General features: G+C 53.1%; 1 protein-coding gene across 2 annotated transcripts in view; it reads left to right on the top strand.

Moving 5' to 3' along the window:
* DNHD1 (dynein heavy chain domain 1) overlaps positions 1–13,390 on the top strand; it is a 48,449-nt gene that overhangs the window by 24,660 nt on the left and 10,399 nt on the right. For both annotated transcript variants that reach the window (XM_079973207.1, XM_079973208.1), the window contains exons 22-30: positions 176–320; positions 1,430–1,625; positions 1,856–2,144; positions 2,259–3,987; positions 4,078–4,286; positions 4,526–4,730; positions 9,313–9,415; positions 11,584–11,733; positions 11,841–12,023. In XM_079973207.1, the coding sequence (XP_079829333.1) occupies positions 176–320; positions 1,430–1,625; positions 1,856–2,144; positions 2,259–3,987; positions 4,078–4,286; positions 4,526–4,730; positions 9,313–9,415; positions 11,584–11,733; positions 11,841–12,023 (3,209 nt within the window). The remainder of the gene's footprint in view (positions 1–175; positions 321–1,429; positions 1,626–1,855; positions 2,145–2,258; positions 3,988–4,077; positions 4,287–4,525; positions 4,731–9,312; positions 9,416–11,583; positions 11,734–11,840; positions 12,024–13,390) is intronic.

Raw genomic sequence — 13,390 nt, 5'->3', positions numbered from 1 at the left:
ACCCCAGGGTGTGGGGGAAGGAGCCTCTTCCTGCCAGGGCTGCATCCCATGCTGTGGGGCTATTCCCCTAGATCCCTATGCCCTTTGTGTGTTTAGTAGTGGAGAGGCTCCTCGAAGCCCTGGAGCGTGGCGGGGGGGGCGGGGAGCCCAGCTCACCCCAGCCCTTTCCCCACAGACGCCAAGGGCACCGTCTTGGACAGCCACACTGCCTCCTTGTCCCGTAGTCTGGACGACACCGTCCCTGCCCACCACCACTTGCTGGTGCAGAGCATCTTTGTTTTTGCCTACATCTGGGGCTTCGGAGGCCACCTGCACCCCAGGTACTCTGGACTCTTTGCACTCTTTGCCTCACAAGGTGGGGGGAAGACCTAAGGATGGCCCGTGGGGCAGGGGAGAGCCAGGGAAGAAGGAGCCTTTGGAAATGCCAGTAAGTGTATGGAAAGAGATTTGGTGCTGTAACCTTCCAACAGTTTGACTTCACCCCCAAAGGCACACTCCTCCATAGTCTCCCGAGACAGCCGGGCGCCAGCTGCCAACTAGCTGATGTTGTGTACTGAGGGGGCAGCACAGAGGCTGGGGAAACGCAAGTGAGGAAGGGACTTTGGGGGAGGGGAGAGGACTGGAGGAGCAAAGCGGGTGGGAGAAGCCAGCAAGGGGCATCCCGGCATCATAGGGTAGGGCAGGTGAAGAGGTGAGTGGCACTGGAGGTCCTGCATGGAGGCAAGAGGGCTCTGTCTCTGCCCCCAAACCCTCTCTCCTCATTCAGACCATCCCAAGCTCTTCTTCAGCCCCTCCCCCCTGGTCTGGTGGCGGAGCGTGGGTTGCCAGTGCCCAGGGCCACTCGGAGGGGTGGGAGGGAAATGGATGGAGAACACGCACATTCAACTGCCTAATGGGGCCACGTCACCCAGGAAATTACAGCTGCAAAGAAAAGAAGAGTTGTTCTGTTGTCTGGACAGGTCGCTTCCTGGTTGAAATGTTTTGCCCCTAACATTTTTTTTCTTGGGGCAACCACCCCCGGGGGGGGGCTCCCCATGCTATGCCCCTGCCCCTAGGCAAGGCCCTGCGACGACCAGGAGGGCTTGGAGAGACCCACTTCAGACTTGGAGCAAGACAGCCCACGGAAAGCCAGCAGCCAAGATCCTCTCCTCTCCTCTGCACTCTGGACCTTGGGCTTTTCTCCCTTGTGGGCATCACAGTGGTGCAGCAGAGCTGCTTTCGGAAAGGCTGACTCTCCACAGGGGCCAGAACATCTTACTGTACATGGGTCCCCTCCAACTCTACGATTTGATATGATTCTGTTCTATTGGTGGTGCTGAAGAGGCAGGGTGTGAGCCATGCCGGTGGGTGGGGTGGGTGGAGCAGCATTTTGGTATTGCGGTCTTGGGGGCTTCAAAGAGTTCTTCCCCTGCCCTTTGTCTTCCTCCAGGCACTGGCCTCTCTTTGAGCACTTTGCCCGCCAGGCCCTGCACAGGAGCCAGTTCTCCATCAAGCTCCCCACTGGGCCTTCCGCCTTCGACCTCTGCCCCCTGGCAGCGGATGGCACCCTGGAATCCTTTAACGGGTCCTATCTATCCAACCGTGTCAAGGTCCTCCCAGTCGCCTTCTCTGTCCTGCAGCCCCAGGTAGGGCCAGCCCCTTGCGGGGGGGGGGGTCTCTGGCTGGGGAGCCCATGTGTGTTCTGCCATTCCTTCTTTGAGTGGAGTCTCCTTCTTTGGAGGTCTTTAAGCAGAGGCTTGACAACCATATGTCAGGAGTGCTCTGATGGTGTTTCCTGCTTGGCAGGGGGTTGGACTCGATGGCCCTTGGGGTCTCTTCCAACTCTATGATTCTATGATTCTTCCTCCCTCCTCAGCATGAGCGGGCGCTCTTCGTGGTGGACCTGCTCCTGAGCAGCGAGCGTCCAGTCCTGCTGGTTGGGGAGCCGGGCTGCGGGAAGTCCTCCTTTGCAGAGATGCTGGTGCAACCGAACCACAGCTACCACCGGGTCTGCCTCACCCCTGCACTTAGACCAGCCCACCTGCGCCACCTGCTGCACAAGCGCTTCCTCAGCCTGGCGCGAGACAAGGGCAAGCCCGGGCGGGGGGCAGCTGCCAAGGGACGCTGCCTCTTCCTGGTGGAGGACCTGCACTTAGCCTTTGTGGGTGAGCCAAGGGGGCTGGGGAGGAGAACGTCCTCTCCCTGCTCGGTGGGGAGGCCGTGAGGGATTTTTCCACAGCTCTTATGGTCCTCCTCCTCCTCCTCCTCCTCCTGTCCAGATTCAGCCCGGGGCTTGAGCCCTGTGGTGGAGTCCCTGCGCCAGGCTCTGAGCTACCAGCAGTTCTACCACGGAGAGACCCTGGAGGTGCAGCACTGCCCGGCCACCGGCTTCAACTGCTTTGGCACACTCTCCGTGCCCATGACAGGTGCCCTGCCCCTCTGCCCTCGCTTTGGCAGGCTCTTCAGCACTGTGGTGTTGCCGCTCATGACCAGAGACTCCCTGCTGGGCCTGTATGTGGAGCCTGTTCTGTGCTGGCTGGAGAAGTTCCCCCTGCTGACCCGGCAAAATGACTTGGCCTTGGCACTGGTCAGGGCCACCATCAACGCCTATGAGATGGCCAAGAGCTTGTTCCCGCCCTCTCCCGCCTGCTGCCTCTTCCACTTCTCGCTGCACGACATCCAGAAGGTGTTCAAGGGGCTGTTCCTGCTGCGGCCCCGCCCAGGCATCCACCTCAGCAGTCCCCTGGAGGAACAGAACTTCAAGCAGGCGTCCAGCCGGCGCACCTCTGGGGTGGCCAAGATGACCATGGGGGCGGGCTATACTGCCCTCCTCAGCACCCGACTGGTCGTCCGCCTCTGGATACACGAGTGTCTGTGCGTCTTCTGTGACCCACTGCAGAGGGAGCAGCAGCGGAAGCTCTGCGAGCAGATGCTGATGGACGTCGCCATAACCGTCTTCTGTGCCAAGTGCAATGTCATTCGGGTGGCGCAGAGGACCTGGTCCTCCAGCCCCCCCAGGGACCAGGACCACCACCCGCCCAGCAGAGCTGGCATCGCCTTCCACTTGCCCAGCAGGAGCTTCAGCAACAGCCTTGATGCAGAATGGGCAGCGGAGGAGGAGCCAGAAGAAGAGAAGCCCCTCTTCCCTTGGAGTGGTGAGGTGGGCTGCCCTGACCCCTGGGACCCAGTGGAGCAGGCAGCAGCGCTGGCCTTGGACCGCCCAGACCCTGGAGAAGGCCTGGCTGTTTTGGAGCTAGAGAGTGAGACCACAGAGGCGGAAACCGCAGAGGAAGCTGCAAGGAAGCAGACCCCTGCCTCCCAGGGCCGGTCCCCACCTGACCGGCGCCGGGCATCCCCCAACCGGCTTCACCTCTACAAGGCCAGGCGCCATGGCTCTCCCAAGAAGGAGAGCACCGGCCCCCTGCTGCCCTCCCACCTCCTGCTGCAGCCAGGTGAGGAGCTCCGGGACGTCGTCTTCAGCAAGGACCTGGGCCCCGACTCCTACAGCCCCAACACCCACAACCCTTACCAAGAGAAGCTCTGGAAGACCCTGGAGAAGCAGCTGAAGCCCTTGCTGCCCAAAAACTTCCTGCTGTGCTTGGAGGCGCTGAAGCACATAGTGCGCCTGAGCCGGCTCTTCTGCGGCCCTGACCGGCATGGGGCCATCGTCTCCTTTGCCCGCTGCACAGGGCGGAGGACCCTCGTGGCTCTGGCTGCTCGTGCCACCGCCTCGCTGCTCATGGAGATACCTGCCAAAGAGGATGAGGCAGGGGCCCTGGCCTTGCTGCGATTGGCCAGTTGGCAGGCAGGCATTATGGGCAAGCGAGTGCTGCTGCTGGTGCACGCTGGCATAAGCCTGGCCAACTTGCACCTGCTACTGGCCCTGATGGCTGAGGGCACATGCCCTGGCCTCTACAGCCCAGAAGACACCATGGCTGTCATCCAGGCCCTGCTGCAGGAGAACCAGAACATCAAGCGGAACATGCGAGAGGAGCTCATTCTGCAAAGGTGTGGGGCTGGGGCAGCCCTTGGCCCAGGGGGTTGGCAAGGGAGGACTTGGTTCAGGGCTCAGGTCCTGCCTTCTGGCTTTCCTTGCAGATTCTTCCAGTTTGTGCGTGCCAACCTGCATGTGGTGCTGCTGCTGGGGGGTGCTGGCTCCTTGGCACTGCCGCCCATCACAGCCACAGCCCTGGCCCAAGTGCTCAGCAGCCTGGAGGTCTATCAGCCATGGAGCCATGACTCCTTGGTGGCAGTGGCCTCCAAGCACCTCATGTACCACCAGAAGACTTCAACCAAGCTCACTCAAGGTGGGTGCCACTGAAGCAGCAGCTGGGAGTGGGGAGGAAGGGGACTCCTTCCTGTCCCTCCAGCAACAGCAAACAGCCCTGTGCCCACCATGCCGCCACCCCCCACTCCCTGCTTGCTTGCCCACTTGTTCTCCACTCTCCTTGGTCTTGGTGAGGGCAGCATCCCAATCTCTGTCTCCATGATGGACACCCCACCCCAAGCTCTGACCTGGGCAGATATGTCCATTCTCTCTTGCTAGGGCTGACGTCGGTGCATGACCTCAAGGACCTGATGCATCGCACGGCCAAGGCTGCCTCCCAGATCCATTGCTGTACCATGGCATACATGACTTCCCTGGCTGCCCACCTCCCCCTCATCAGCCCCAAGACTTTCCTGGATTTCCTGGACACCTTCCTACTGCTGTTGAACAATCTGCAGGAGAAGAATGCCAAGCAGCTGGATCGGTAAGTGTGGCTCTTCCACTCAGCTGGGAAGGTGGGCGCAGCAGTGACACCAGCAAACCCGGTTTTCACTTCCTGGGACTTCAGGTAAGGCCCCTGGGTCCAGCCACGCTGCTGCCTTGGGGTGGGGCCAGGAGCTTGGCTGTGGCATTCTGGAGCAGCTCAAGCCGGTGGGATGTGGAGGCCCTGTTAATGGGGGCTCCACCCCTGCTCAGTCACTACTGGAAAGCAATGCGTTTCTTGGCTTACACTGGGAGTTTGTTTCTTGGTTCTGGGGCTGTGGAGTCCCACAAGGGTCCGTTCTGTCTGCTGTACCTTTTAATGTCTACATCAAACCACTGAGAGGCATCATCAAGGGATTTGGAGCATGACTCCATCAGTATTCTGGTGACAGGAATCTGCCTTTCCATTGACCCCAAGAGTGATTCAGTCCTGGGGACCTGCTGTTGTTCCTCTAGTCCAAATGCTCAGTGTGATATTGAGATGAAGAAATGCTACTCTCGGCTGCATGAACAGAAGTTTAGTTTCAGATCAAGGCAAGTCATAGTGCTGTTCTATTCTGCCTTGGTCAGACCACACCTGGAATACTGGGTCCAATTCTGGGTGCCACAATTTAAGGATATTTATTGACAAGCTGGAGCGTGTGCAGAGGAGCACAACCAAGATGATCAAGGGTCTATAAATCAGGCTTTATGAGGAACGTTTAATAATAATAATAATAAATTTTTATTTATACCCCGCCCTCCCCGGCCAGAACCAGGCTCAGGGCGGCTAACACCAATAAAATTACAATAAAACATAATAGGAAAGGGGGAAAACCTGTTAATTAAAATAAGGGTTAAAATACAATTTAAAATGCAGCCTCATTTTAGTAGTAGCCCATAAATCAAAACCATACGGGGGGGGGGGGAGACATAAGGGTCAGACTGAGTCCAAATCAAAAGCCAGGTGGAACAGATTTGTCTTGCAGGCCCTGCGGAAAGATGTCAAGTCCCGCAGGGCCCTGGTCTTTTGTGACAGAGCGTTCCACCAAGTCGGGGCCAGTACTGAAAAGGCCCTGGCCCTAGTTGAGACCAATCTAACCACCTTGTGGCTCAGGACCTCCAAAGTGTTGTTATATGTGGACCTTAAGGTCCTCCGCAGGGTATACCAGGAGAGGCGGTCCCATAGGTACAAGGGTCCTAGGCTGCATAGGGCTTGAAAGATCAAAACCAGCACCTTAAACCTGACCCTGTACTCCACCGGGAGCCAGTGCAGCTGGTAAAGCACTGGATGAATGTGATCCTGTGGCAAGGACCCCGTCAGGAGCCTCGCCGTGGCATTCTGCGGTTGAGAGATTTTGGTATGTTTAGCCTGAAAAAGAGGAGACTGGGAAAGATATGATAGCCATCTTCAAATATCTCAAGGGCTATCACATGGAAGAGGGAACAAGCTTGTTTTCTCCTGCTCTGGAGGGCAGGACTGGAACCCATGGCCTCAAGTGATGAGAAAGGAGATTCCGACTAAACATCAGAAATAACTTCCTGACAGAACTGTGTGGAATGGACTCCCTTGGGAGGTGGTAGACTCTCTCTCACTGCCTCCATTTCTTCCCCTTCTATTTGCCAGAAGGTAATGGGCCCAGTGGCCATGATCATCTTCTTTTTTGATGTTGCGCTTCAGACCATATTTTGCGCTCTCCTCTTTCACCCTCATTAAGAGGTTCTTTAATTCCTCCTCACTTTCTGCCATCCAAGTTGTGTCATCTGCATATCTGAAGTTGTTGATATTTCTTCCGACAATCTTAATTCCTGCTTGGGATTCATCCAGTCCACCCTTTTGCATGATGAATTCTGCATATAAGTTAAATAAGCAGGGAGACAATATGCAGCCTTGTCGTATTCCTTTCCCAATTTTGAACCAATCAACTGTTCCATATCCAGTTCTAACTGTAGCTTCTTGTCCCACATAGAGATTTCTCAGGAGACAGATGAGGTGATGAGACACTCCCACTTCTTTAAAAACTTGTCATAGTTTGCTGTGGTCAACACAGTCAAAGGCTCTTGCGTAGTCAATGAAACAGAAATAGATGCTTTTCTGGAACTCTCTAGCTTTCTCCATAATCCAGCGCATGTTTGCAATTTGGTTTCTGGTTCCTCTGCCTCTTCTAAATCCAGCTTGCACTTCTGGGAGTTCTCGGTTCACATACTGCTTAAGCCTGCCTTGTAGAATTTTAAGCATAACCTTGCTAGCGTGTGAAATGAGTGCAATTTTGCGGCGGTTGGAGCATTATTTGGCACTGCCCTTTTTTGGGATTGGGATGTAGACTGATCTTCTCCAATCCTGTGGCCACTGCTGAGTTTTCCAAACTTGCTGGCATATTGAGTGTAGCAGCATATTGAGTGTATTGAGTGCACAATACACTCAATATGCTGCAAGAATATTGTACGCTAAGATGTGGAAAGAGAAAGCTGTCCCGACAAAGAACCAATGGCTACTTAAACTAATAGAACATATCCAACTAGCAAGCATAAGGGCCAAGATAAGAAATATAGAAGGAAAGATAGTAACAAGCGTGGGAACAATTTGAGGGATATTTAAAACAATGTGATATCAAGATAAATTTACCAGCAGTGATTAATATGTGAGCAGCAGCAAACAAAAGTAAGGCTTATGAATAGAAGGAGAAAAGAGTAGATCAGGGGTTTTCAACCCATGTGCCATGGCACCCTGGGTGCCCTGAATGATGGTTGGGCAGCTGTGGGCAACCCTGGCCTCTGCCTCTCTTTCCTTCCCTTCCTCTTCTGATGCCCCCTCACATCTCTGCCTCCCAAAGGCTTGCATGGCTACAGGTGAATGGTGTCCCTGGGGATGGTCAGGGGGTGCTGGTTGCCAGGAGCTGAGGCTACCTTGGAGTAAGCAAGCAAGTGGGTGAAGGAGCCCAGCCCGCCAGCCCATGTTGCTGGGAATGGACAGACAAGTGGGAGACCAGGCAGGCAGGCTGTTATATGCTGAGTTGAATAGGATCCAAAATGCAGCAGTCTGATTGGTCCTAGAACAATAGGATTCAGAATGCAGCAGTCTGATTGGTCCTAGGAACAATGCAGCAGTATGATTGGTCTGCAGGGGCCACCCAATCCAGCTCCAGGTGGAAGTGAATCCACAACCTGATTGGCCTACAGGAGAATCCCGGAATTAGCCAATCACATGCAGCCCATTGAGTAAATAATGTATATAAAGCAGATATTTTAGGGGAACTTGCATTCCTCCTCACCACTATGAGCTGAATAAAGAGCATGAAATCCACTCTCAACTCCGAGTATATTTCACATGCGCTGCGCTGGCCTTTCTTGTGTTTGCCGCTGCCACTGCTGCCTCCCGTTCAGCTTTGGCCTGTCTCCAATGGGCCACTAAGGCCCTTGTGGGGCAGTGTGAGGAAGCACCTCTCTTTGGGTTGTGGGGGGTGGCTCAGAGACCAGGAGCGGTGGAGGCTGAGGGAACACTCCACAAGGGAGGGGGTTCCAAAAGGGTGAGAGGCTGCCAGCTCTGCAGGCAAGGGGTGGCACAACTGGGCTCCTGAGCCCCACAGGGGGGCCGCAGAAAGAAGGGAGTTGGTCAAGGGAGCTGTGGACCCAAGAAGGTTGAAAACCTTTGGATTAGATAATAAATGGAGGTATAACAAACATAAGAATGTGTAAGAGGGCATCAAGGAAAGATAGGTTGGGAAGTCCATACAGGATTTGATAGGATGTAAATATGAATGTACAGTGGTACCTCGGGTTGCATACGCTTCAGGTTACAGACTCTGCTAACCCAGAAATAGTGCTTCAGGTTAAGAACTTTGCTTCAGGATGAGAACTCCGTGCTCTGACGGCGTGGCAGCAGCAGGAGGCCCCTTTAGCTAAAGTGGTGCTTCAGGTTAAGAACAGAAGGGTGGTGGATGGTGATGGGAAAAGGAATTATCTGTGGGATTGAGTGTAGGTATGTTGTAGGTTTGTAGGAATGTTGCATGAAATGTATGTTTGTATGCTTGTATATTTGTAATATATGTGTATTAATGTTGAATTATTTTAACAATAAAAACTTTAAAACATTTTAAAAAAAGAACAGTTTCAGGTTAAGTACGGACCTCCGGAATGAATTAAGTACTTAACCCGAGGTGCCACTGTATGATGTATATTGAAAAATGCATTAATAAATAAAAAGGGCCAGGAAGAGTGACGGAGAAGGTCCATCTGTTAGTATTTTGCAGGACTTTGATTCACAGGATAGGTGAGTTTACCTGAAAGACCTTTGTTCATGGGTGCAGGAGGGATGGAGAGGAGCCCTTGAAGGGAAGCAAGAGTTGCCTTCTGACAATCAGCCAAGAACTAAGGATTGCATCCTCACCCCATTGAGGGGAACTTAAGTAGCCCCCCCAAGTTGCATTCTCTGTAGGCATCCCTGGTTCAGAGGGCGTCACGTATCTGTCTTAGGCATCCTATGAAGGGACTTCAGGCAACCAGATTAACTGACAGACCTGGGTGGGTGCTGGACCCCCGAGTCCTGTGCCCCAGACCCCCTCTGTGTGCCTCCTCATGGGGTGCTTTCCCCCCCCCACCTGCAGGATGAAGATGGCCCTGCACAAGATGGGGGAAGTGAGCAAGAAGCAGCAGGAGCACACGCGGGACGTGCGCTTCCTGCAGCAGAAGCTGGTGAAGATCAAGGAGGTGAGTGAGGCCGGCCAGTCCTGTTCCACTCAGTTGCTGCCTGCCTGCCTGCTTGAAACTTTCTCAGCTCCCAGCTGGCTTGACATTTATAAAGCACCTGGAATTCACTGGGCGCCATATTCAAGTGAAGGACCTGGTTCAAAAGGCTTAAGAGCTGCTCCTCCAAAGCGACTGAAGCCCATTTTGCCCCAGCAGCAGAGCAAGACAAGGCGTCTGCTGCGGGCTGCCTTTCCCCACCAGCTGGGTTTTGTGGAGAGCTGGAAGTCTTCACAAGGGGAGGCTGCCCATAGAGTCTCCTCCATCAGAGCATTCTCTTCTGGGCTGGCAGCTCAGTTGCACTAACCAATTTACTGGAGCAGAAGGAACTGCAGGAAAGAGGGATTGGAAAGGAAGCTGGGAACAGGGCAAGGCTTGTAAATAAGATTTGGATATTCAGAATGGAATCAGGAAGAAAGGGGAAATAGTCTTTTATCCCATTCTAATGTGGAGGGTTACGGGACGCAGGTGGCGCTGTGGGTTAAAGCCTCAGCGCCTAGGGCTTGCCGATCGAAAGGTCGGCGGTTCGAATCCCTGCGGCGGGGTGCGCTCCCGCTGCTCGGTCCCAGCGCCTGCCAACCTAGCAGTTCGAAAGCACCTCCGGGTGCAAGTAGATAAATAGGGACCGCTTACCAGCGGGAAGGTAAACGGCGTTTCCGTGTGCGGCTCTGGCTCTGGCTCTGGCTCTGGCCAGAGCAGCGATGTCACGCTGGCCACGTGACCCGGAAGTGTCTCCGGACAGCGCTGGCCCCTGGCCTCTTAAGTGAGATGGGCGCACAACCCCAGAGTCTGTCAAGACTGGCCCGTACGGGCAGGGGTACCTTTACCTTTACCTTTAATGTGGAGGGTTAGAAACTATAGAAAGTGGATTTGGACAAACCATAGAGGCCAACCTGGCTCACAGCATGTTGGGTGTTTTGAATCTTGGGGAGACGGAGGCTGTGTGAGAAGGTGGTTTCCATGCCCAGGAGACAGATCAGTTGTCTGTTCTGGGCAGGGCTGCCCTCTCTCTGAAAGAGCAGACACATAGCTTGGGGTACTCCTGGGTACATTTTTCAGTAGAGGCTCCAGCAACTGGCTAGGAATGCCTCTGACCAGCTAGCTGCAGCCCACACGCTGGACTACTGCAACGAGGTGTTGCCTGTGAGCTTGGTCCAGAAGCTCCAGCTAGCACTGAAGGTCACATCCTGGCTGCTGACAGGGGCATCTGCACTGTCTGCCCACACACGTGGGTCAGGTTGAAGGGTCCTGTGTTAATATATGAAGCCCTTGACAACTCGAGGAGCCCTTGGGTCCCAGCTCCATTGCAGGTCACCTGGAGGAGTGCTGCTGGTTGTCTGCTGTCTTGCAGGGCCCAAACTGGCCTCCCTGAGGAGCCGGGCATTCAGCGCTGCCAGTCATCCTCTTCCAGCAGAGACGCGGGAGGCACTCTGGCTTTGGATTTCCAAGTCTCTCTTGAAGACTTCTTTTGTGCAGACTAGCCTATGCAACTGCTTGAATTTGATTGGCTAGTGACTTTGATGTTGATTTATATTTTATCGCATGAATTGGTGGTATATAAGTATCTAAATATATAAAAGCAAGGTGGGTCCTACAAAGCAAAATCCTTTAGCTGACAAAGGCCAGAGTCGAGAGGTGCGTCTTCCCGTGAGGATGGCTGTCGTCTCTCTGGCATCAGAGGGCCCAGAATCCAAGTTGTGGTGGATCATTTCTTAGGTATTTATCCCTCCCCGCTTCCTCTCAAAGGAGCCCAGGACAGCAAACAATAGCAAAACAATCAAAAGCAATACACAGATTTTTAAAACAGTGGATTTTCCTCAGTGCTAGGCTGAACAGGGATATTTTAAACTCCCACTTCTCTGTTAGTGCTAGCTGAGGCAGATGCACCTCATCAGAGAAGGCTGCCCCCCCCCCCCGCTATGTGTGAGAGAGGCTCTTGGGCACCCATCGTGCCAGTGCGCTTCCCACAAGGAGCACCAGAGCCGGCCACAGTGAGAACTGGTCGCTGGGCTGGATGTGGCCTGAGCCAGCGGCAGCCAGGTGTCCTGGAGATACTGCTGCGCTTTAGGGGGTTGGTGGCTTTAGGGTGGTCTCCTTTCACCCCCCCCCCACCCATCCTCCTTGCCTTGCAGCAAGTGATCTGCAGTCAGCGGGAGGTGGAGCGGGAGCAGGAGGTGCTGAAGCAGCAGGAGAAGGAGTGTGAGCTGTACGAAGTGCGGATCGATGCTCTTACCAAGGAGCGGGATGCTCTGGAGAAGGGGAGGGAGCTGGCCATGAGGAAGGTAAGGGGGCATGTGGGGGGGGGAGGTGTGGCAGAGGGGGCAGGTGAGGAGAGCCCAGCTTGAAGGCCATTGCCCGCCTCATCCCAGAGTGACCCCTCTCTTCTCAGGTGAACAAGGACTACAAGGAGGCTCTGGCAATGCTGCGGGTGCAGGACATTGAGGAGCTGCGCAGCTATCGCCAGCCGCCAGAGACTGTGGTCATGGTGACGGACATCCTCTGCCTGATGTTTGAGCAGGAGCCGGGCTGGGAGAATGCAAAGCTGCTCCTCAACAGGGACAACTTCTATGAGGTGAGGCCCAGAGCCCTTCCTGTGGCTCCTGTGCTCTTGGGGCTGGCCCAGCAGCCAGAGCCTCAAGGCCCCGCTTCCCCTCTGGACCCTAGCCTAGACCAAGAGGCTGTTCCAGCTGCGCCAAGTCCTTGACAAAGGGAGGGACAAAAGCAGCCTGTTTCCTCCTGGGAGGGGGTGGGGAGGCATGGCTAGCGAAACAGCAAATGTGGATTGATTAGCATGGAACTACCAGTGGATAAAACCTGAAACCATCAGCTGCAGTAAGAGAACAGGAAAGTAATTGAGCACAAGAGAGATACTGCAAACACATCACTGCAGTCCTCACGAAGCATGGGGAATATCTTTAAGGAAGGAAACATTACACTGTATATATAAAATTATCCCTCAAGGGTTGTAGAAAAAGTGGGGCTTGCCTTTTGCTCCTCCAAGGGACTCTTGAGTCCCCTCAAGCCATGATCAACCAGAGGAGAGTGGATGGAGGCAGGATCCAGTGAAAGCAAGGCAGATCTTTATATTTCTGTTGCAACAGAGTTCTTCCCCCTCCTCTTACTGTATTTTGGATATATCTGTTAGGTTCAGTCACTTCTGTTGAACCATTTTTGTTTATTTATTTTTTTTAGAATAATATTTATTCAGGTTTTAAGACATTACAAAAAAAGCAGAAAACACAATACAAAAAAACCAAGCCATTTCCATGAAAAAATGCAAAAAAACAAAAAAACACACAAAAAAACAAAAACAGATAAAAAGGGGGGAAAATTAGAAAATACATACACTCAAAACAGAAAGAAAAAAAAAACAAGTTAAACCTTTACATAATTTCTTTCTATGACTTATTTCCTTGACCTCCTCACACCTCCCCTCTTTGTTTTCTAGTTCAAATAGATATTTCAGCAAATCCTTCATCTTTATTTTTATCCTAATAATTTATCTTAATATACTGTAATTTTCCATTCTCTCTTTCACCAATTAGCCATCCACTTTTACTTTATTTAATCTTATTTCTCATTAAAACTGATATATTTAAACCTATTCTCTTAAGACATTTCCCCTAGGGTCATAAAAATTCCATTCCACGATTTCTCCATCTCTCATTAAAAACAATTTTTTAAAAAAATTCTCAATATATACACTTTATATTCCCAATTTTCTTTCACCGTCTCCCCTCCGCGGTCTCGGCCCCTGCCAACAGTTCCATCGGCTTACAACAGTCCATCAACCTGGAGATCTCAAATCTGAGGCTCTTAAGTCTTCTTAAGAACATCTGCCGATCTTCTTGATGATCTTTAATATTAAGAAGCAGTTCTCGGGGGAGCTCCAACCCAACGATGGTCATATTCCTTCTTATCAAGTCTGCCAGATTTCCA

This window comes from Podarcis cretensis (assembly GCF_951804945.1).
Source record: "Podarcis cretensis genome assembly, chromosome: 4".
NCBI lineage: Eukaryota > Metazoa > Chordata > Lepidosauria > Squamata > Lacertidae > Podarcis > Podarcis cretensis.
Note: the sequence above shows the minus strand (reverse complement) of the source record. Positions and strands in the feature narration are given on the sequence as shown.